A 22810-nucleotide genomic window follows, 5' to 3' on the forward strand; every position below is an offset into this window, starting at 1 on the left:
AGTGAGAAGGAAAAAAGGTCTGGGATAACCCTTGAGAAATACCCACACTAGGTGTGGATGAAAAGAATAATGAACCAAGAAGAAAACCTAAAAAATAAAGTCAATCAGGTAAGAAAAGAGTCAAGAAAGGGCAAAGCCACGGAAACAAAAGGAAGAAAGTATTCAAGAAGAGGGAGTAGTCACCCACAGGAAATGTGACAAAAGGTTCAAGGGGGACCAACACTAAGAAAAAGCTATCAAGGTTAATAGGTTTAGCAATTAAAAGGTCACTGGTGACCAAACAGCTGTTTTTTGTTGTTGTTGTTTTACCAAGAGGAAATCAGGATTAAGTGACTTGCCCAGGGTCATATGGCTGGCCCGAGACCCAGTGTCTCAGGCCAGATTTGAACTTAGGTCCCCCTGACTTTTGACACTTATGTGTCCCATGACCAGACTGTTTCATTAGAGAGGAACGTGAACCCTGCACCAGTGCTATCAAGCTCAAATAGAAATGGATTCCTGCAGGCAGCATACTGACTTAGAAAACCACAAACTGGCATTATCTATGTTGCATTGTATTTCTGTTTCTTTTGTTTAAACATGTCCCAATTACATTTTGAATCCAAAGGCTGTAAGCCAGGAGTCTACACCTGAACTGAAAGGGAGGAAAGGGAGATACTGAATGTACCTCTATTCTTTCTAGGAGTCTGGCAATGAAAGGAAAGAGAGCTGTGAAAAGATAAGCTGAGGGGAGGGCAGTATAAAGGGAAAGGGCTGTGGTTGTTCATTTGTTTGTTTTAAGGAAGGAGAGACCTTGATGGTGTGTGTAGACAGTAAGAAGCAGCCAGCAAAAAGGAAGATACAGAAGAAGTGGCTGGGAGGGGAAGGCTGAAGGGGGAGGAGGAGAAAGGAAGGGACAGGATCTAAGACAAAGTGAAAGGCTTGACTTGGCTGAGACTGGAGAACAGGCAGAGGATGGGTAAAGACACAGAGATATTCTGAGGCATGAACTGAGGGAGCTCACTGAACTATAGATTCAATCTTCTCAGGATACGGGGAGGCAGAGTCATCCACCAAGAGAGGGCAGAAGCTGGGGGGCTCGAGAAGGGAGGGTTTGGGAATGTGATAAGACAGCTAGTCCAAGGGTAACAAAAAGGCCTGTCTTGTATCAGTGAGGGCTCCACAGAGGTCTGATCACTTGAATTTGTAATGGGCCTAGTCAGGACAATTTTAGAGCCCCCCTAGCAGCGTTCAACAGCCCAGGAGAAGAGAAGGCAGACGGATGGTGGGACTGAACCAAAGTTGTGAGTGAACAACAGAAGGAGAAGGGGGCAAAGAACTCCAGGTAGTGGACAACTGGTATCCCATTCCTGGCCCACGACAGGGACTACAGTAGCACAAGTCTCTCCACAAGTTACCAATGAAATAAATGGAGGGACAGTTTATAACTTCGATAACCCCACTGGTTTTATTTACTTACCTGGCAATGCTGATGAACTAAACCTTGTTTTATTTTTGCACTGGATACGAGGCTACTCCATGTAACGTGAGATGAAGACTGCAGATATCCATGAGCCCTAGCTGTCCTCAGACAGGCCATCAGGGCTCCCAGGGAGCCTCTGCTGTGGCAGGACCCTAAGGACAAGAGGGAGAAAAGCTGTAACCTCAGATAGCACAATACAAACAAGTTAACACTGGCACACCGGCATTACTGCGTCGTGAAATGACATCGGCCATTTAAAATAATCACACTGCCCATTTTTCCAACCATATATAGGTAAACAGACTAACTCAGTAGCATAAAGAAATAAATCACATTTTCTAACAAGAATAACTTAACTAAAAAGATGAATGTTATCTAATGTTAGTTCCCTCTACGGTCCACACCTCAAAATCTTGCTGTTATCTGTATCCCACTTCTCCTTCCAATCTTGCTCTCAGTCAATGAGAGTCTCCTAATTTACTGAGAAGATTGCCACTACCCTTCCGTGGGCTCCTTGTGTCTGCTCCTGTATGCCTCAAAGCCTCTTGATGGCTTCACCCATCTTGTCCTCCTCTGCTCCATTTCCTCCTGGAGGTCCTTGCTTAACCCCCTAACCACCAGTGACCTCATTCCATCAATCACCCCCTCTCTCTTTGGCATCCTTCAACCCTTCTTTCTCCTTGGCTCATTTCCTTCTGCCTTCAAATTTGCTCAGGTCTTCCCTATCCTAAAAACGTTGCCCTCTTGTCTTGCCATCCCATTCCTTTCCTCCCATCATGGCCAAACTTCTCAAGAGAGCTGTCTACCATTGCTGCTACCTCCTTTCTCTTCATTCCCTTGGAATAAGGCTTCTGTCTCTACTTCATTTATTTTGAAATATTTTTATTATGAACTTATTTAGCTTTACACAAAAAAACTTGCTGAAAATGACACTGAGAATAAGTATAAGAAATTTCCTCAAAGTCAAAAGATCATAGAACTTGGAACTAAAAAGGACCTTGTGAATCACAGATCATAAAGAATTAGCACTGGAAAGGTGATTTAGCACAGGAGAGAATGTTAGAAATCATGGAGTTTTATATTTAATCCTCTCTATGTACATGGCAATGGTTTTTTTTTTCTTTTCTCATTTTGTATCTAAGTTAATTAAAAATTTTATCAAAAAAATAATGAAAGAAAGAATTCATGGAGTCAGCATGGTACAGAAGAGAATTAATTCTGAAGTCAAAGTACCTGTGTTAAAAATCCACCTCCAATGCCAACAACCTGCATGACCTTGGACAAGTCAATTAGTTCCCCACCCCTGTCTTCAGTTTCCTCATTTTAAAGTATGAAGGTGCAACTTGAAGGCCACTGAGGCCCCTTGCAACTTCAGATCTTATGGTCATCTACTATGACCTACTCCAAGGCCCTGACTTTCCAGATAAGGACACTGACGACCAGGGAGCTTACCTGATGTGTCCAAGATCACAAAAGAAGTGAAGAGGAAGAGCAAGGATTCAAATCCAAGTCCTGACCCCAAAGCTACTCTCTCCACTGCCCGCTTCATTTTACACATGAAGAAACGTTAAGGCATGCCACCCCCTCCCCCCTATCCCAGACCAAAAAAAATGCAAATCCTAGAGACTAGCCTTACCTAAAATCTAGCCACCTTGTCAACCACTTCAAATCAATACAATTGCACTTGGTGACTTCAGGAAGTTAAGGGACTTACCCAAGGTCACAATACTTAACAAGCAGAAGAGTAGGTATTTGAACTTGGGTCCTCTGATACAAATCCAATGCTCATTTCTTTGTATAATCACATATATGTATCAGTAAGTTTAAAAAATGTTAGTGGCCCTCAGTGCACAGGCTCTTCTTTAAGCTGGGCTTTCTCACTTAGTGTTATTTCATCACTCTTTTCATGTCTGTTATTCTTATCAGCGCTACGGCACGCCATTGCTGGGGCATCAGTTTGCTCAGTTACTCCCTAGCCCTTGAGCATTCAGAGGGTTTTTCATTTTGCTTTGCAGAGACCTTTTTTTTCTTTTTTAATTGTTCTTTGGGGCATCTATCCCAAATAGTGGATTACAGGATCAAAGAGGGAGGAACATGATCAGTTTTACTATCAGCAATCAAAAAGTAGTTGAAAAACTGAGAGCAGTAAGTCAGAAGATAATCAGCAAGGGGTAGTTTGGGCCTGAAGTGGCCCAATGACGTCAAATGTAAATATCTACAAAAACAGTGGCTGAGGGGCCGGGTAAACACATGAAAGCGGGTGAAAGGAGAGTCAGGACTTGCAATCTCCTTGGGGTAGGAAGCAGAAAAGAGATCAGATCTACACTTTGTAAGGCTTTCATCTAACAGAAGCCAGGGCCTTCTACTCAAAAGATCTAGTTATTTCTTGGGACACTGTAACAGGCTGGACAGCTGCCGTTTACAGGAAGGCCAGGGAAGGTCTCAGTCCCTCTGTACATCTCAGGACAGCATTACAAACTAACCCTAATAACTTCTGAAGCCCACCCAAAAAGAGAAAAATAATTTCTTTTGTCCATAAACCTACATGAAATCTCCTAAACAGGCAGCTACAAATAAATATCAGCAATGCTTCATTTACCAGAATCATCGGGGAGGAAGTAGTTCATGTAAGTAAATTTTTCAGATAACTGTTTAGTTTCTTCTCTTTCTAAAACATATAGAATACTGCCCTAATACTTATATAAACTGGAGCAACCAGGTGGTGCAGCGGAGAGAGCACCAGACCTATAGCCAAGATGACTCTTCTTCCTGAGTTCAAATCCGGCCTCAGAGACGGACTAGCTGCATGACCCTGGGAAAGTCACTTAACCCTGTTTGCCTCAGTTTCCTCATCTATAAATTGTGCTAGAAAGGAAATGGCAAACCACTCCAACATCTCTGCCAAGAAAACCCTAGATGAGGCCACACAGAGTCAGACATGACTGAACAGCAACATCAATGTAAATTAGAAATACCATAACGTGCTCGGGAGCTGAGATGTGAAAAGCTATTTGCTCGCCTCCTGTTTGCCTCTGTAACCCAAAAGACATAGATTACCATGCTTTCTGGGCCATGTCTGTTTTACAGGGTGTTAGGTCTGTTTATGGGCTGCTTAGAAGGAGAAGCAGAGAGAACACTGGGCCTGAAATCATCAAGGCTGAAGCTCTAACATGGGGCAGACAGCATACAAACAATTATGTGCAAACACAATGATACAGTGAAATGCTAAGTATTCTTAAAGGGATGCAGAAAGACCTGATTAAATTATGCTCAATATACTCTGCTTAAGAAGGTAGAGAATTATCTTACGCATTTGAGAAAGAGAAGAAACTAGTTATCTGAAAATTTGATTTATGTGAACTACTCCCTCCCTGATGATATAGTTAAATAAGGTATTGCTGATATTTACTTGAAGCAGCCTTTAAGTAGATTTCAGGGTCTATGGCCTCAGTCACATGCTAGCTGTGTGACCCTGGGCAAGTCACTTAACCTCTGTCTGCCTCAGTTTCCTCTATTGTACAATGAGGATAATAACAGTATCTACGTCCCAGGGCAGTTGTGAGGATTGAATGAAATAATACTTGTAAAGTCCATAGCACGGTGTCTGGCACATACTAGGCTTACTAAATGCTTACTTCCTTTCTGCCCATACCCCCTCATTTATAAGTGAGCTTTCTTTCAGAGAGCAACAAACTACAAAAAGCAGATTTTCTTACCTGTGTTAGTAGAAGTCTGAAGAATCTTTACCATGTAACTGAGGCTTTCAGGACTGCATTTCAATAACTTTGGCAAATAATAATCAATTACATAAGCTGTTTGTTCCAGGCTCCCTTCACGCAGTATGAGAAGGAGAGGTGAAACCCATGTCTCATGCCACTGATCAATCCAAGGGCTATCAAGAGACTGGTATCTCAGACGATTCTTGTGATTCTTAAACATAGTTTCTAGGAGGTCACTGGCATGAGAGGCCAGCGAATGATCACCCATCACCTCCAGGATCTGAGAAGGGATCGTTTTATTCACTGCTAAAATACTTTCAATCCCTACACAGTCTACCAGGCAGCTGAGGCAGGTGTATTTTCCCTTAACGTGCCATTCCAACCTCAAGAGGCTCTCGATAAGTCCCGAGAAGAAAGGATCAGAGACACAGTCAGACCCTTCCAGAGTGCACTGGTGTATCTGGAGGAGATTTCTGAAGACTGTTTTTGTTTGGTGTCTCACAGCATCCAAGGGATGTTCCCAGTGGGTATAGACGTACTCCAGAAGTCTCCCAACTGTGTCGGAATTCCCATTCAGACTGCTCTTCAGACTCCAAGAACTTGATTCAAAGCTATCCAAGGCTGACTCGGTCCAAATCACCAAAATTCTAGACAGAAACATTTCTGAGCTGGATTCCTTGAGCCTAAAGAAAAACGAGTCACATTAATGATAAAAGTTCTCTGCTAAATAACCTCAGATTTCTATTATGACTTTTATGATAATTTAGAATGATAAACTATCAAAGAAAAAAATACAGCGAAACTGAATACAAAATTATTATGAATGGTACATGGGAAAAATAATCTAAATGAGTCCCAAAGAAATTTCCTTTTTTAATACATAAAACTTTCATCCCTTTTAAAATTTTATTTGTTGTTTAGTTGCTTCAGGCATGTCTGACTCTTCATGACCTCGTTTGGGGTTTTCTTGGCAGAGATACTGGGGTGGTTTGCCATTCCCTTTCTCCAGCTCATCTGACAGATGAGGAAACTGAGGCAAAACAGGATTAAGTAACTTGCCCAGGGTCACACAGCTAGTAAGTGTCTAAGGTCAGATTTAAACTCAGATTCCAATAAGATTCCTGATTCTAAGCCCAGTGCTCTACTCAGTGCACCACCTAGCTTCCCTACTTTGGAAGTTAATTTGTAATAATTTTAAATATTCTTTCTGATATAAAAATCTACAATTTGTTCTGGAGGATAATCACATGCTCCCAAAAGGAAACTTCTAAAACAGAACTAGAAGATAAAGTTAAAAATAAGTAAAGTGCACAGCAGAGAACAAAAAAAAAAAAACAACTCACAAGGAAGCAAAGAAAGATGGACAATTCTCAACATAAGTATTATTATAAGCTTTCTTGAAATGATAATTTATTGGTACATATTTTGAATCCTCTCATATGTTCTGCTATGCACACGACATACTTTTTTTCTTTCTAACTCTGTATCTAAGTTCCAAAATATAAGTTTGTTATATGCTTTTGTTTCTTTTATATAATAATTCAAAAATAATAATAAAAAAATTTTCATTAATAAAAAAAGTAATGGAACGTCACATTTTCATATTTCATCTCTACAACAGTTGAAAGACTGAATCTTTAGTGTGCCATTTTAAGCATGCCACCACTTTCCACCTAAAAGGTAACAAAGCCTGGAAATGAAAGAGCCCTGTGAATTGTGTTGCCAAGATTTCCTCATTAAAAACAAAAGATTATATGAAATTCTAAATATGGAAACAGAAAATATAATTTTACAGTTAAAAACATAAGATGCGGGGTGGCTAGGTGGCGCAGTGAGTAAGAGCACTGGCCCCGGAGTCGGGAGGACCCGGGATCGGTTCCAGCCTCAAATATTTAACACCCATGCAAAAAAACTAGCCATGTAACCTTGGGCAAGTTACTTAACCCCAACTGCTTTAAAACAAAAACAAAAACATAAGAAGTAAGTTCTAACTGTTTAAATTATTTTAGATATTTTAATCAGAGACCCTCATGATCCTTGACTCTCAAAGGCGTGAGGGGAGTCCACTCTTCGCAACTGACTGGATACTGAAATGGATAAGTTGGGCCCCAAATTAAACAAGAAAGTAAGAATGGACTAGATTGCCTTCATAAAACTGCAAATCTCCTTTAATTATCTCAAACTTCTACCAGAAACAAGGGTCCATCTTTTTAATACCAATAGTCTGCTGACGCTATCATATACCTACAAGTCATGTAAATTTACAGTCACTGAAGAATGAAAAATGATTATCACTCGGGGACAAGGAGAGAGGCACATGCACATGGCAGGTGGGAATAGGCTGCCAGGTATAACAAATTAGGAACTCTCAAGAAGAAATGGAGCAAAGGATGTCATCAAAGAAACACGTGATTGAAAAAGAAGGATAGCCACGTTGACAAGGGCAGTACAATATCCCACATCAGGAGAAGGTAAGAAAGGATCTTAGAAGGCTGGGGAGACCCAGAGACCCTCTGTGGTAACGTACGAGAAGACATGGAGCAGAGTCACATGGACGGGTGGTACCTGCATCACTGGTGGGAACACTCCCAACAATGAAACAGCAGCTCCACTTGAGTATCTGAGCCACCAAAAACACACATCAAATGTTCCCATTTGCCTTAATTTCATACTATAACAATCCTTACACAGACATCTAAAGACATTAGCAAATCCGTTTGCTCAGCTTTCATTTTCTAACTACTTCCAATCATGACCAAAGCCATTCTTACAACCAAAGATGGTACAGAGCAAAAACTGAACTCACTGCAAACTCAGGCTGAACAAAACATTGGCAATATCCAAAAGGAGTTTCTCTCCATTCTGGCCCATGCTCCCATTCTTCCAGTCTAGCATAGCCAAAGCTCCTTGACAGAGGAAGAGGAGGGCTGGCCCAGGGATGTCCTCCACACACAGGCTTCCACAGCTGTTCATAAACCACTCCGGCTCCCTGGAACTTCCCACTGAATGAAGAATCAAGTGGTTCACCTGGAAAAAATCAAATCAAATTAAATTAACACACAAGTCACCAAAAGATTCTTTCCAAAAAAAAGTCACCAAAACAGTAGGTCCGAATTATATTTGACCTGAAATTTTTGCCTAAAAACAACCAATAAAGAATATGGTAGAATATACATTAGTAGTAGTTGCAGTAAAGACAACTGTTCAGGGTTTTTCCTTTCTCAAATGTTAAGCTTCTAGAGGGCAGGGACCATGATGGTTTTCAAATACATGTCAGCACAGTGCCATCTGCTGGTGGGTATATAACAAATGCTCTGTGGAAACTATAAGAAAGAAACAATTCTGAATTTTCATTCAACTTATGAGAACTAACAAAAAATGATCCTTGAAATAATAGCTGGCACACAGGCAAACACAAATTAAGAATCAAGATGCCTATCCACATAACGCAGACAAAGAAACAGCCTCACTAAGGAGAAAAAGCGGTAGGCACCTGACAAAATGTCTGTTGATTGATTTAGGGGTCTGATTGATTTAGATGTATAGTTAAAAGATTAGAAGGATGACTATTTAGCTCTCCACTTCACTCTGCAAATACACAGCTTACATGAAATTTTAAAATAATTTGAAGGAAATTGAGGGGATGCCCATTAATTGGGGAATGGCTGAACAAGCTGTGGTATATGAATGTAATGAAATACTATCGTTCCATAAGAAATGATAACTTCAGAAAAAACCTGAAAAGACTTACATGAACTCATGCTGAGTGAAGTGAGCAGAACCAGGAGAACATTGTACACACTAACAGCAACATTGGACTAACTTTGATAGACTTAACTCTTCTCAGCAATGCAAGGACTTAAGACAACTCCAAAAGAGTGATGATGGAAAATGTTATCCACATCCAGAAAAAGAACTATAGAATCTGAATGCAGATCAAAGCATACTATTTGCTCTCTTTTTTGCTTCTTCTTTCTCATGGTTTCTCCCATTGGTTTAATTCTTTACAACATGACTAATGTGAAAATATGTTTAATAAGAATGTGTATATATCCTATATCAGATAGCAAGCCATCTTGGGGAGGGGGAAAAAATTAGAACTCAAAATCTTACAGAAGTGAATGTTGAAAACTAAAAATAAATAAACAAATTTTAAAAATAAAATAAAAAATAATTTTATTAAATTTATCTAAATGATATTTTAAAAATTATCACACAAGTCCTTTTAGTGCCCTCAAATAGATTATACAATGCCACAGACTAAAGTATGTCTTACTAGTCTGAAATAATGCTGCAAGTTAAAATTATAGTAACAACTGATAAATGATCATATATGTGAATCCAATGAGGAATGAAAGATCTGTTCAACTGCAGATTATATATTGAAATTATAAATAGAAATCGATTATATGTTGAAATTGATTATATATTGAAATCTATTAAATGAAATTTAATTTTTTTCTAATGTGAATTTATACAATTCTGAATGACTGCTTTCTAACAAAACAAAAAATATTTGAATCCCAACAGTACCATAGCAACAACTAGAAACATCAGCAGGGAATTCCCAGTGTGGGAGCTCTGTTCAACAATTCAATTCACAACTCGTCCATGACTTACAGATAAGTCTTATGTGACTGAAGCACATAGGTGTTAAGTGACTTGCTCAGGGGCACACTGCTAAGAATTATCAGAATAGGATCTGAACCCAAACTTTTCTGATTCCAAGCCCACTTCTGATCCCATGCCACTTGTATTAAAAATGTATTACATGGAAAATACCATAAACACTAAAGTAAGCCAAACTCTTTTGGGTGATTACAGGTCTCATTTTAGAAGCTCTGCAATGTTGTAGGGCTTGAGAACATCAGCACATCATCAGTACATCTACAAACAGGAGTATCTGGGGCCCTCACCAAATAAGAGCCTCTCTTCATGCATCTGGTCTCTGTTCTGCACATCTTCTATCTCAGTGATAAATACTCTGCAGAGCATACATGCCCTTGGTTTTTTTTGCCTCATGTGATATTAATAATCAGAGGGTCTTTAAATAAAGTCTTCTTTTTATTTCAAAGAATCTTGTATAATTTTAAGATAAGTATAGAAGATACCTAATTAGAGGAAGGTCTTTAAGGGAATGTTGTACTCTGCCAAATCAAATGCTTTTCTTTTTTTTTTTTAATTATAAACAAACAACAATTACAGTGGGACACTGTATTTTCTTCTTTTGACTAGGCTGCAGTATGTAGTTGGATATAAAATCCACCATGTACCATCAATACATATGTGTTATAAAGACACTGTGGAAGGATTTGAACTGAGTCTTTAATTGAATAGAAGAGTAGACTAAATTACCTTTGGGAAACTGCACAATGCTTTTAATGATCCCAAACATCTCCCTAAGACAAAGGGCCATTTAAAAAATATTAATATTCAAAGTTTATGAAAGATTACAGTTAGAGATCACCTAAAGGGAAATGGAGAGGAGCAAAGGCAATGTGAGTAGTCTACAACACATTACCAATGAGGAATTTTGCAGAACAGGGAGATTTATAACCAGAAAATGACACACCTACATCAGCAGACTCACAGATACAGAAAAGTATCCAAATAAGATCCAAAATGAAATGTTTCCTATAAATATCACTGAAACAGTTAAATCATCTTGAATCCAAATATTTTCTTTGGAAGGAAATGTTGCATTAAGAGAGTCACTAAAATATTTTGGAGGCAAATAAAAGGCCTTATTTCAAAAACACAGTAACATATGCATTGCCTTTAATACACTTAAGGGGCAGCTAGGTGGTGCTGTGAATAGAGCACCAGCTCTAGAGTCAGGAGGACCTGAGTTCAAATCCAGCTTCAGACTTAACACTTACTAGCCGTATGACCTTGGGCAAGTCACTTAACCCCAACTGCCTCTCCAAAAAGGAAAAAAAAACCAAACAACCCACACTTAAAAAGAAACTTGGGTTATGTGTGTTAGTCTTCAATATTTAGCACAGACAGATAAATTACCACTATGCAGAAGAAATCTTAATTCTATATATCCTTAAATTTGTAAATGAACTTAAGAAATTTGGTTTAGTAAATGAAATCTTAAATAATATATATGCAAAATAATAAAATTATATTACACTTAACAATATTTAATTAATACAGCTTGAAGAAAGATCAACTCACCAAACCAGGTACGATTTCAGTTGTATCACACATAGTCTTAATGAGAAGAATAATAGCTAACCCAGATGTACTCTGAATATTCTGTAAGAGGTCATCTATTTGGCAGAAAAGTAGAAAGTACTTATTAAACCATACTAGCCTTCTTGAACAATTCCTTAAAAATCCATCAGTTTTGCCCCCATATTACACAGCAAGATAATATGAGTAAGGCATTCTGTAAATGCTGAAGCCCTAGATGAGTGTCAGCAAGAGGAATAGGAATTGCACCTATGATTTCACTCGTGGAGGAAACTTCCTGATTAAGAACCTGTCTCTGTGAAAGCAGCAGCACCTTGTCTGCCATTCATAGCCTTGGGGAGCTGTCTAGAGCAGCGGTGCCCTACAAGCTGCTTACTGACTTAGAAAACCACAAATTAACATTATCTATGGTGTCTTGTATTTTTATTTATTTTGTAAGACATTTCCCAATTGCACTTTAACCTGGTTCAGGCCAAACTCTGCTGGTTTCTGGTGCCTAAGGGCCATGGGCTTGACACCTCTGGTCTGGAGCATTGAGAGGTTAAGTGACTAGCCCAGAGTTACACAGCCAGTATATGCCTGAGGGGGCCCAGAATCCGGTTACACCCAACTCCAAGGCTAGCTCTGTAGCCATTATGTTGCAATGCCTACAAACTAACCCCACTAAACTGCTACATTTGAAAGAAAATGGCAAATATGGCAAAGAACCATGATTTCCCTCTTTAAAATAATTTGTTAACCTATTTCTTTGGGGGGGGGGGAGGCAGGGCAATTGGGGTTAAGTGACTTGCCCAAGGTCACTCCGCTAGTAAGTATCAAGTGTCTGAGGCCGGATTTGAACTCAGGGCCTCCTGACTCCATGGTTGGTGCTCATTGCACCATCTACCTGCCCCTTAACAGCCTATTTCAACAAACTATTAGAGGCAATCTGATTTGCACAGAATTATAGTTATCCTCTGAATACTGCTGTTCTTACCATTCCTTAGGAACTTGGAGAAAATGCTCAGTAAGCCACACATGCTTTGCCAAACTGGTGAACTGGGGATTTTCCAAAGATCTCCCTGACAGATTTCTTGTACCTTCTGCACTAATGTCACAGAGACTCTAATGGCCGTCAGCAAATCATGCATCAGCTCTGTCTGAGCAATATGGTTTCCAGTAAACTTTCTAAAGACAAAGACAACAACATAAAAGGAAATTCAAATTAAAGCTTTACCATCCCCCACAATGTAAGAAAAACACTTGTCCATTCAAAAGATGAAAAATATTCCTACCTTTTTACCAAAAGGCTATAGGAAGACAATTTCCTCTAAATAAAACATTTCCTATTATCATTAGCCATACACTGATTTGTTTATTTTCTACTTACTCTATGTATTAAAGATTCATTGCTTCTTTCACAAACACCTAATAAAATTATGTATTTAGGTAACCAACAATATCTTCATGGGGATGTGGGTCCAAGGACAATCCTACTGTGTGGGCAGCATGGCCCTTTCTATTTTCATTCAGGTAAAATCTAGTTAAAATTAAATATGAATTAGATTGTAAGCTCCTTTAGGGCAGGGACTGCCTTTATTTGTCTTTATTTGTATCCCCAGCCTTTAGTATAGTGCCTGGCACATAGCAGGACCTTAATAAATGTTGATTGACTGACTGACTGACATTAAGGGAAGACTCAAAGGCAAAAGAAAAGGGAGGTCATCTCACAAAACTATGACATGCAGAACAGAGAGTGAGGAAAGGGGGAGGTAAATAGGGCTGCTGTAGCCAGTCAGCATCACACACACACACACATACACACACACCCCCTACTCCTCTATGTATGTATATGCATGTATGTACATATGTTTGTGTATGTATTAAACATGAATTTGATTGTAAGCTCCTTGAGGGCAGGGACTCTGTGTGTGTGTGTGTGTGTGTGTGTGTGTGTGTGTGTGTGTGTGTGTATTGGCCAGTGACATCTTTATTTTTTAGCAGTGTGACTAACTCCCTACTTCTTCATTGCCTTCCAGCTATTTATCTCCTTAGCAGCTCCAACTACTTTTCCCTGCAAAAAGACAACAGGATAATTGCCCCATTGCCATAATTTACAAATGCTTTGGTCCTCCATGAAATGTCTGCTTTTCAATGTTTTAGTCAGCTAATATAGGTCAAAGAGAACTTCCTACCGTACCAGAGAAGTCATAACTTCTGCCAGACTAAGGGTTCTACCAATTATGAATCTTCCAGAATTTTTTCCAGATTATTTACAATAATTTTACTTCTCATAAAGAGGTGCTTTTTGCTGCATCATCATCAATAAAAAGTAAAATCTATTGCAAATTAAATATCTGTACTTCATTACAAATAAAAAATACTAGGAAACAAACCAAGTGGTACATTTATTACCATTCCCTCTAGAAATAATCACGTAAAGATCAAATGAGATAATAATTATAAAGCAATTAGCATAGGGCCTGGGACATAGTAAGCACCATATAAATGTTTATTGTTGTTGTTGCTATATCTTCCCAGAGAGACAGAATGATCAGCATGCACCAAAATGCTAGATCCCTGAGCATCATCTCTCTGAGACTTTTGGCAAAAAGTGTTTTAGCTCTTTATCTGGCATACACGAAATGAAAGGCCAGCCAGGAGGGCCTAAACACATATCTGCCACTACCAATGGGCAACTGACCACCACCAAGCATTATACTAGTGGGGTGGGCCTTATTATTGCTTTTGTACCCCAAATACCTGGCACACTGACTGCTACACAGCAGCGCCTTAAAACATGCTGATGGGATAAATAATTATGGGGAAACATAGGATATATATGTGTATATATAGATATATAATATGACATGTATGTATATATACATATATGCATATATATGTATGCATGCATACATGTTACCTAATGTAGAAAAAATATGGACACCTCTGCCACAGAGAAGTCTGTTTCTGCCTCTCTTTGTGTGTGTGTATATGTGTGTGTGTGTTTGTGTGTGTGTGTGTCTCTCTCTCACACATACACACAGAATCTATTTTACCTGTTTTCTTCTGGTATTTCAACAAGAATCTTCTGTAGAAACTGAAGAACTGAAATAAAAAACATGTAATTAAAGAACAGCATGATGCCCCCCCCCATGATAACATTAAGAAACAGAAAAACAAACCACAAACTAAAACCTATTGAATGAAGCATCAATTTTAGTGTACAAAAAATGTTTTATTATATTCTACCTACATTTTCACAATTGGTATTTATCTCCAAGTGTGCAGTTTTTCAGGAGGGAACAGCAACCCCTCCCCCCTGGGACCTATTTCACTTCTTCCAAATTGAAGGAAGCATGCAGTCAGCAATGATCAATTTATTTTTTATAATTTTATACTTCATTTTTATATTAATTTGTTTTTCTCAAAATAAAAATTCAGTAGCTGACTCTTACCATCTTTAAACAGGTTCGTAACAATCGTCCTACCTGTAGGAAAAATAAATTCCAACAACCAATATTAGCATAGTTTTACATTTCCTCTGTGGGTTTTATAATACAAATTGAGAATTGTAGCTAAAGACAGCAGAAAATACAAAAATACCAAATGCCCTCTTACCCAGGTTAAAGTTCTCCATACAGGAGGCAATATTGTCAGCTACTTTTCTATAAGAATACAGATCAGTAGTTTTTAGTTCTTCTTGAAGACAACGGGTGAAGCTAAGTACAGCATCAGCAAAAAACGGTTCAGGGAGGCCATTTAGTGAACTAGAAGGAAAAAAAAGGAAAGGAAAAGTCTAAGAACCAGATGAATCTGTTTAACTGGAGTCTGTATAACTGGGTCAACCACATTATCCTTCCTTCTCAATGAACTCCACTAGCTTCCCCAAGTCTTCTGGGACATAAGATAAACTCCATGATTTAGCATTTAAAGCTCTTCCTCACCTGGCCCTGTCCCACTTTTCCAGCCTTATCACATGTCATTCTCCTCCTCCAGGAGCTCTATGCTGCAGCCACATTATGTGGTTGTATGTGCTTCATTCCATGCCTGGAATGCTCTCTCTCCTCATCTATACCTTCTAGAATCCCTGATTTACTTCAAGACTCAACTCAATCGTGACTTTCTGCACAAGGCCCTTCCTGTTCCCAACCAGCTATGAATGCTGTTCCTCCCAAAAACTACCTTAGGTTCATTTTGCATATATTTTAAAATGCAGCATCTATTTACCCAGATGTACTCGTATGCAGAATATAAGTTCCCAGTGGGCAGAAATTGTTTCCCTTTTGATTTTGTATTGTCTCACATAGTAACTGGCACATAGTAGGTGCCAAATAAATGCTTATAGACTGGAGGGAAATTATATAGAAATAGAAATTTCTCTAGGCACAATCTACATGGATTTATTCATATAGTGAAACCTATGACATGCCTATATGATTTGAGAATCAGAGCAAAATTTTGCCCCTACCCAAGTATTTTTGGTATCTAAAATCCTACTTTTAGAGAGCCATTCCTTAGATTTACTTACTCTAAGATATTATTTTTCAAAAGACAAGTAATTTCTAGGAAGTCTAAAAATTTTCTGTTGATAATAGGGAGCCAAGCCAGTCCAACTAGATTAAGTATGCTTTAGTCAAGACAACTAAAATCAAGCCACACTTGGGAGGGAGGAAGGAAAATGGAGTGATGCTGGTTGTTGCTTTCTTGATCAGAAAATGCACTCCAGCACAGACATATGCCAAGGTCCAGAGGCTCCCACCATTCTTTGGGGCATGACAGATGAGAATAAATAATAAATAGAGTCCCATAGCCAAAGAACAGGTCTCAGATCTCTAGCTTAACTTTCTTTGCTGACTCTGGAACATGCTGTAATGGTAATAGTAATTTTGAATTCGAAGATCCCTTTGTGTTGGTAAAAGTAGCAGGTACTTAGCACTTAGTAACTGATTAAGCCTCTGTTGGGGAAACAGAAGGTATGAACTCCTGTCTCCTGTTACTGATGTAACAGGAAGGGGTTGGCTGAAACAGGCTGTGTGTATATAAGGAAAAGCCCCAGAAAGGCACAGTTAGAATTTCCTTGAGACCAATATCTGGTGGCAGAGCAGCTACAGAAGAATGGAGAACTGAGTCCTGAAAACCTGTGGTGGTGGAGCTTCTTCTCAACAGGAGCCCAGGATCCCAGAGTCCAGAGCCAGGAGCTGGAGGCAGAAGCCCTGGAGCCCAGGAGCCAGGAGCCCAGGTGACTGAAGCACGACTGGGAAACTGAGACTGTTTGTTTGCAGCTTGGTTGAGCCTTGAATTCCCTGGAGTAGAAATGGTGAAGGATCTGACATGGACCAGACCCTGTGAACGCCAGTGTGGAGCAGGACCTGCCCAGAGAGCTGGTCAAGGAACTGGGAGCTGTCTGCTATTGAACCCAGGTGACAGTCTGGTGAATCCAGGTAGAATCTGGGACCATGGAAGGGGATCCAGGGAATCTGAGAACAGGCCCCAAGTCAAGATGAAAAGACCTCTCCTTGGGTACTGAGTAATTATGGAATTATAGTTTACTAGTGACCTAAGGGGTAGAGGGTTTTGTGCATGATACTTAGTAAGACTTTGCTGAATAAGTGACTGATTGTACTTTGAGATACTGTTACTCATAAGTGACTGACTGAGTTAATCGAGACTTTGCCCCAAGAGTGGAAGACTTTGACTATGTACTTTGAGACTACTGATAAGTGACTAATTGAGTTAACTTAAGAGTGACTATTTTACTTTGAGACTATATTGTGAATATTATATTGTGATTTTCTGTGATAAGTTGTAATATTGTGAATGCTGTTCCTTGATTTTCTGTGGATGTTTTGCTTTTGTTATGGAATAAATAGAGTGATCACTATACTGTGTAATCAGAACCTTAAAAGCTGTTCACAGTAGCATTCTTCTGGAAAGCTTCTGTGCATGGCATTACACATGCTTTACTCCAAGAAGAGTTTCCATAGGAAGGGTCAAAATGTACAAGGTCTGGGTTCAGAAAGCAAACACGTTCAATGCTGCTGAGATGTCACTTGGCAGAGAATCACTGTCATCATGGATGTTTCTACTGCCATTGGAGGCTTCCTAGACAGGACCCTACAGAGATCATTGCAGGTAGTGTTCTCCACTTAGACAACATAGCCTTATAAACACTTGGCCATAGGTTTGAAAAGTCCCCAAAACAGACAAGTTGAATATCAAAAATGAGAACTTTTTTTTCCTCATCTAGGAGGAGAAACTTCAACTACCCAGGCATCAAATAAGTTACAATAATATGAACAAAAAGTTGTGAACACGCAGCCCCTACAGTTAAAATGGAGTTCAGAAGACAAAATAACATAAACCCAGCACTTGAAATGTAAATAGAATGAATAATTTAGTTTCATTTTATCTAGCCAATAAATTACCTTTAAATATCAAATTAACTGTTCTTTTTCAGGTAGGCCATCACTGTTATTAGTCTCTTTTTTCTTACCTTGCCAACACTTTCTTCAAAGGGTTCTTTGGGCCCACAGAAAAATAAATATGTCCTAAAATATCCAAGCAATTCCGAAACATGGGATCACATGCCTGATTCCCATCTATCTTGTCCAGCAAAGGCACAATCTGGGAGAGAGGGCAAAAATCAAAACAAAGTGAAAAATAAAAAAATATCATCTAGATGGGAAATACTCTAATTTTTCATGATAAGAATCTCCCAATCACTCCAAAATAATGTAAATTATAATTGTTAAATAATTTCCCTTTCATTAAGAATGTTTAGTGAAATACCTGTGTTGTGCTAGAATATAGGATCATGGGATTACAGGGTTTTAGAGCTGGAAAGATGGGGTCTAGCAAACATTAAATTTTTCCCTTTAAAAAATAAGGTTTTCAGGCAGCTAGGTGGCTCAGTGAATAAAGGAGAGGCCTGGAATCAGGAGGACCTGAGTTCAAATCTGGTCTCAGCCACTTAACATTAGCTGTGTGACCTTGGGCAAGTCACTTAACCCCAATTGCCCTGCCTTCCCCCTCAAAAAAGAAAATAAAAAAAGTTTTGTTGCACCAATGAGATACCAACATTTCACTTAAAATAGAAATATCAAAATACATTATTGTAACAATTAAAAAAGGTTCGAGAGACATAGTTTATGGGTAATTTAATCATTTTATTAATAAGGCCAGCACATCTATTAATAAAAGGATAGTCATTTGGCCGTCTCTCTTAGACCAAAGAAAATCATGGCAGCAGGCTCACAGTTTATAATACCCTACCAAGAGCAGGTGTTCATTGAGGGGCTAAGAATGACATCATGTCAAAAATATCTTTGTATTCAGACCACTCTATATCTACACTCAGATAATTCAGCAGCCTAGAGTTATCTACACAAAAGGAACTGTCTCCACACCAAGCTTGAATAGAACACAATGGGCTTCCCCACCTTAGATTAAATTCCTTGTAAGATTGGGTAGGGTCTGACCAAGATAGAGGAGAGTTAATTCAATCTCATGAGGAAGAGCCTTCAAAAGACTGAACATTGTAAAGTAAAGAATTTGGAAGAGAGAGAGCTCTGAATCGCTCCAAGATACTGATTATTAATAATCATTTCTCTCATCATTTAAGTTCAAATGGTAAAAGCTTGCTTCGGGGGCACAAATTATACTAACTTTAATATCTTAGATAACATACAATGTAATTTTTAAAAATAATGTTGCAAAGAATGTTAATCCAAACTGATTTTTCCCCCCATTAAAAAAAAAGCATTGCATATACTCCAAAGGCCTGAGAAGCCATGCTCTGTTATTTATAGGTCCATCTTCAGATGAACCCTAAATATGGCATCCATCACTCATCAGTTAGGAAATTAATGTAGCAAAAACCAAAACTGCCTTGGTGTTCAGAAAAGTCCCATAGTAGCTACAATGTGTGAGTTGGTACTAAGGAGTACACAATGGCTTTAGAACCAAAGAGGCTAATTCTTTTTTTAAAAAAATGACATTCTAGGGGTGGCCAGGTGGCACAGTGAGTAAGAGCACCAGCCCTAGAGTCGGGAGACCTGGGAGACCTGGGTTCAGTTCCGGGCTCAGATACTTAACACCCACACAAAATAACTGGCTGTGTAACCTTGAGCAAGTTACTTAACCCCATTGCTTTAAAAAAAAAAAAAAAGACATTCTAAGAGGTGCAACCCTAGATGCCAGTTAAGCCTCACCTGTTTGATACAATGGATTTGGACTAGTCCATCAGAGAGCTGCACACAGTGTAACAACAAGGAAGCAAGGTTCTTCCCTTCAGCATCAGCAAATGCTAAATAATACACAAACGATATTTTTCTTGTGACTTCAACAATATGTAAATTGTGTTTCTAATCTATATTGTAAAGAACTGAATATTTGTAAACTAAAAATGTAGGTCTTATTAATCTGCATATGATATTTTAGAGTAACAATCTGACTGGCAATATATAGAGAAAAAGACAGGAATAATAATTCAACACAATAATTCATATTTATATAGTACTTGGAGATTTAGGAAACACTTTTCTTCCAAATCACTCTAATAAGTCAATGGCATAACTATCATTATCCACATTTTACAAATGAAGGAACTGAGGCTCAAAAGGATAAAGTAATTTACCCAGACCCTCTTTGCAAATCCAGGTCTTTTCCATTATACCATGAGTCATCTTTACCATTTTCTGACTCAGAAAACCCAAGCTTGAAACACCCCCTATAGATGTCCTAGACATATTAAAAAATGATTCCAAACTAGGACAGAAGTACGATAAACAAGCATCAAACATTAAACATACAGAAAAAGAAAACACTCACATCTCAATGTTTCAAGGTCCTGTTGACCAACAATCAATGCAGCAACCTGAGTATCTTTTTTCTTCTTTGAAACCATTTTGGACAAATTAAAATACTGTATACTGTAAGAAAGAAGAGTTTTAAATTTCATTTGCTTTGTTTTTAACATTATGACTTGCTAGAGAAGTGGTTCAGAAATAATTTATTAACGACTGCTAAATGTTGGTTTAATTCAATCCAGCATTTCTATTAAGGTTAGTCTGCTTCAACATATGGCAACACACAGCATGATTTCACCTTATTTAAAATTATACAATACTTGTTAAATTTAGAATCAAGTTCTCCTCTAGTTCAAATTATGCAGTGTTTGCTGGCTTTATGGGAAACATCTTACTGATACCTTAATAAAAGGTTTTACAAAGTTTTGCAAAGTACTAAACATATGTAATATCATTTGACTTCCACAAGAACGATGATACCAAAACCATCCAAAAGTAAAAATGGGGGTTGATCTGGGAGAAGGCAGGTTGGCCCAAATCAGAGGAGTCAGAGCTGAATGGGACCTTCAAGATTACCTATTCTAACCCTTCACTTGTTAACTGAAGAAAGAGGCACAGAGAGAAGTAATTTGCCTAAGGCCATTCGAGAAAGAACAGAATTGGGATTTAAACCCCAAAGTCTGCTTGGTGTTCCAAAATTGGCCCTCAATGAGGCAGCTGGGCTTCTGATTGTTCTGACAGAAGAAAGAACCAGAGGGCCAGGTGAGACACGTCTTGGTGGCTCTGGGAGGCTTTCTCCTCTCTGAAAGGCTTTCCCTCTGGGCCTGAGAGCAGTGGGTATCCCTGGAACGAGTGGTCTGTATCAAGCACAAAGGACAGTGGGGGGTAGAAATTCTGCAGCTGTGGATTAGAAAACACCCTCTGAGCATGTTCCTTGTCCACAGGCCAGTTTAAAATCATCCTCAGCTCGTTTCCAATTCAGAGAATCACAGAATGTGCGAGTTGGAAGGGATTTCAGCTTCCATCTTGTCTAACCTCTATTCCAAAAGGAGGCTCTACTATAAAATGGTCACCCGGCACCCGCTGGAAGGCCTCTCTTTTGGCAGCCCATTCCACTTTTGAATAACTCTGTTAGAAAGTTTTTCCAAATATCAAGCCAAAATTTACTTCTCAAACTTTTATCCACTGCTCCTGGTTTGTGTCTAGGCCCAAAGAGAAGAAGTGTCATCCCTTCTCCATGTGACAGTCCTTCAAATAATGCTCCAACACAGTTATCATATCCACTGAGTCTTCTCTTGTCCAGCCTCACCATCTCCAGTTCCTTCAACCAGACCTGAGATGACAAGGCCCTTCCCCATCCTAGCTGCCCTCCTCTGGATACTCTCCACCAATGTCCTTCCCAATCTCTGGCACCCACACCTGAATACAACATCACAAATGAGGTCTGAGATGGGCAGAGGACAGTGGGACTATCGCTCCCCTATTCCTGGAAGCTATACCTCTCAATGTAACCCAACATTGCAGTTGCCTTTTCAGCTACCACATCACAATGCTGGCCCACACTGAGCTTGAAGGCCGCTAAAAGCCCCAGATCTTAGTCAAACTGTTGTCTAGTCATGTCTCCTTTTATACTTCACTTGTGACACTAATTTTTTTTAACCCAAGTATAAGACTTTACAGGTACTTCTATTGAATTTCATATGCTTAGATTCAACCCCAGGCTGTAACCAAGTGAATCCTCTTGGCTCCTGACAGCTCCTGATAACTCCTCAGGTAGCTCTCCCTCCCAGTGCTATGTCATGCACAAATTAGATAAGTATTCCATCTGTGTCCTCACCCACAAGGATGATAAAAGTATTACACAACCTCCATCAGCAGCATTCATGTATTAAGAACCACATTTTGAGTTCAACCACTCAACAATCCATCTCCTCTACCAAAATGGCATCAAGCACCTTTTCAAAAGCTTTAGTGAAGTCTAAGTAAACTATATCTGCAACATTCCCCTCACCTACCAATGTATGAATCCTGACACAAAAGGAAAGGAGCTTTGTCTGGCATGGCTTTTTTCAATCATCACTCCTCTTTCTAAGATGTTCACCAACTTTCTCTTTAATGATCAGAGTTTTTCCAGGAACAGAAGTCAAGTTCAATGGCATATAGTTTGCAGACTCTTCTCTTTTCCCTTTTTTGAAAATCAGACCCACATTCACCCTTTTCCAGGCCCATGGTTCTCCTCTTTTTCTGTGGTCTTTCAAATATCACTGAAAGTCACTCAGCAATTACATGTGAGAGTTCTTTCAGTACCCAACAGCATGGACCAAGAGAACCAAGTGATTCAAAGGCTACAGGGGAAAATTAGGTGCTTTATGCCTCCTTGTTTATGTTTGTGATGTGGGTTATCAGCTGCTCATTAGTCACTTTTTCAGTCTCCACTATGAAGGTCATTCTACTTTGCAGAGAAAAGTTAAAGAATTGAGCAGCTCAGCCCTCTCTCTGTTGTCAGTTACCATCGTCCCATTCACACAAAATGACTCTTAATCCCTTTTCTGAGTCCTTTTACTCCAAAAAGAATTTAAAATTTTTTCTTTATAAAAATAAAGTTTTTGTCACCAGCCTTGGCTCATTCTTAGCATTAT

At 39.0% G+C, this 22810-nt stretch overlaps 1 protein-coding gene across 2 annotated transcripts in view; it reads right to left on the minus strand.

Moving 5' to 3' along the window:
* Nucleotides 1-22810, minus strand: part of THADA (THADA armadillo repeat containing) — a 460437-nt gene that overhangs the window by 432492 nt on the left and 5135 nt on the right. For both annotated transcript variants that reach the window (XM_069071596.1, XM_069071597.1), the window contains exons 2-12: nucleotides 20194-20294; nucleotides 19575-19669; nucleotides 17858-17988; nucleotides 14983-15131; nucleotides 14820-14852; nucleotides 14421-14469; nucleotides 12359-12549; nucleotides 11365-11459; nucleotides 7988-8208; nucleotides 5179-5864; nucleotides 1460-1614 (exon numbers count right to left, since the gene is read on the minus strand). In XM_069071596.1, coding sequence (XP_068927697.1) covers nucleotides 1460-1614; nucleotides 5179-5864; nucleotides 7988-8208; nucleotides 11365-11459; nucleotides 12359-12549; nucleotides 14421-14469; nucleotides 14820-14852; nucleotides 14983-15131; nucleotides 17858-17988; nucleotides 19575-19669; nucleotides 20194-20269 — 1881 coding nt within the window. In that variant the 5' untranslated portion in view covers nucleotides 20270-20294. The remainder of the gene's footprint in view (nucleotides 1-1459; nucleotides 1615-5178; nucleotides 5865-7987; nucleotides 8209-11364; nucleotides 11460-12358; nucleotides 12550-14420; nucleotides 14470-14819; nucleotides 14853-14982; nucleotides 15132-17857; nucleotides 17989-19574; nucleotides 19670-20193; nucleotides 20295-22810) is intronic.

The sequence above is a fragment of the Petaurus breviceps genome, unplaced genomic scaffold (assembly GCF_028583685.1).
Source record: "Petaurus breviceps papuanus isolate PSGF00001 unplaced genomic scaffold, PetGlider_PUasm1.0 90842, whole genome shotgun sequence".
Taxonomy (NCBI): domain Eukaryota; kingdom Metazoa; phylum Chordata; class Mammalia; order Diprotodontia; family Petauridae; genus Petaurus; species Petaurus breviceps.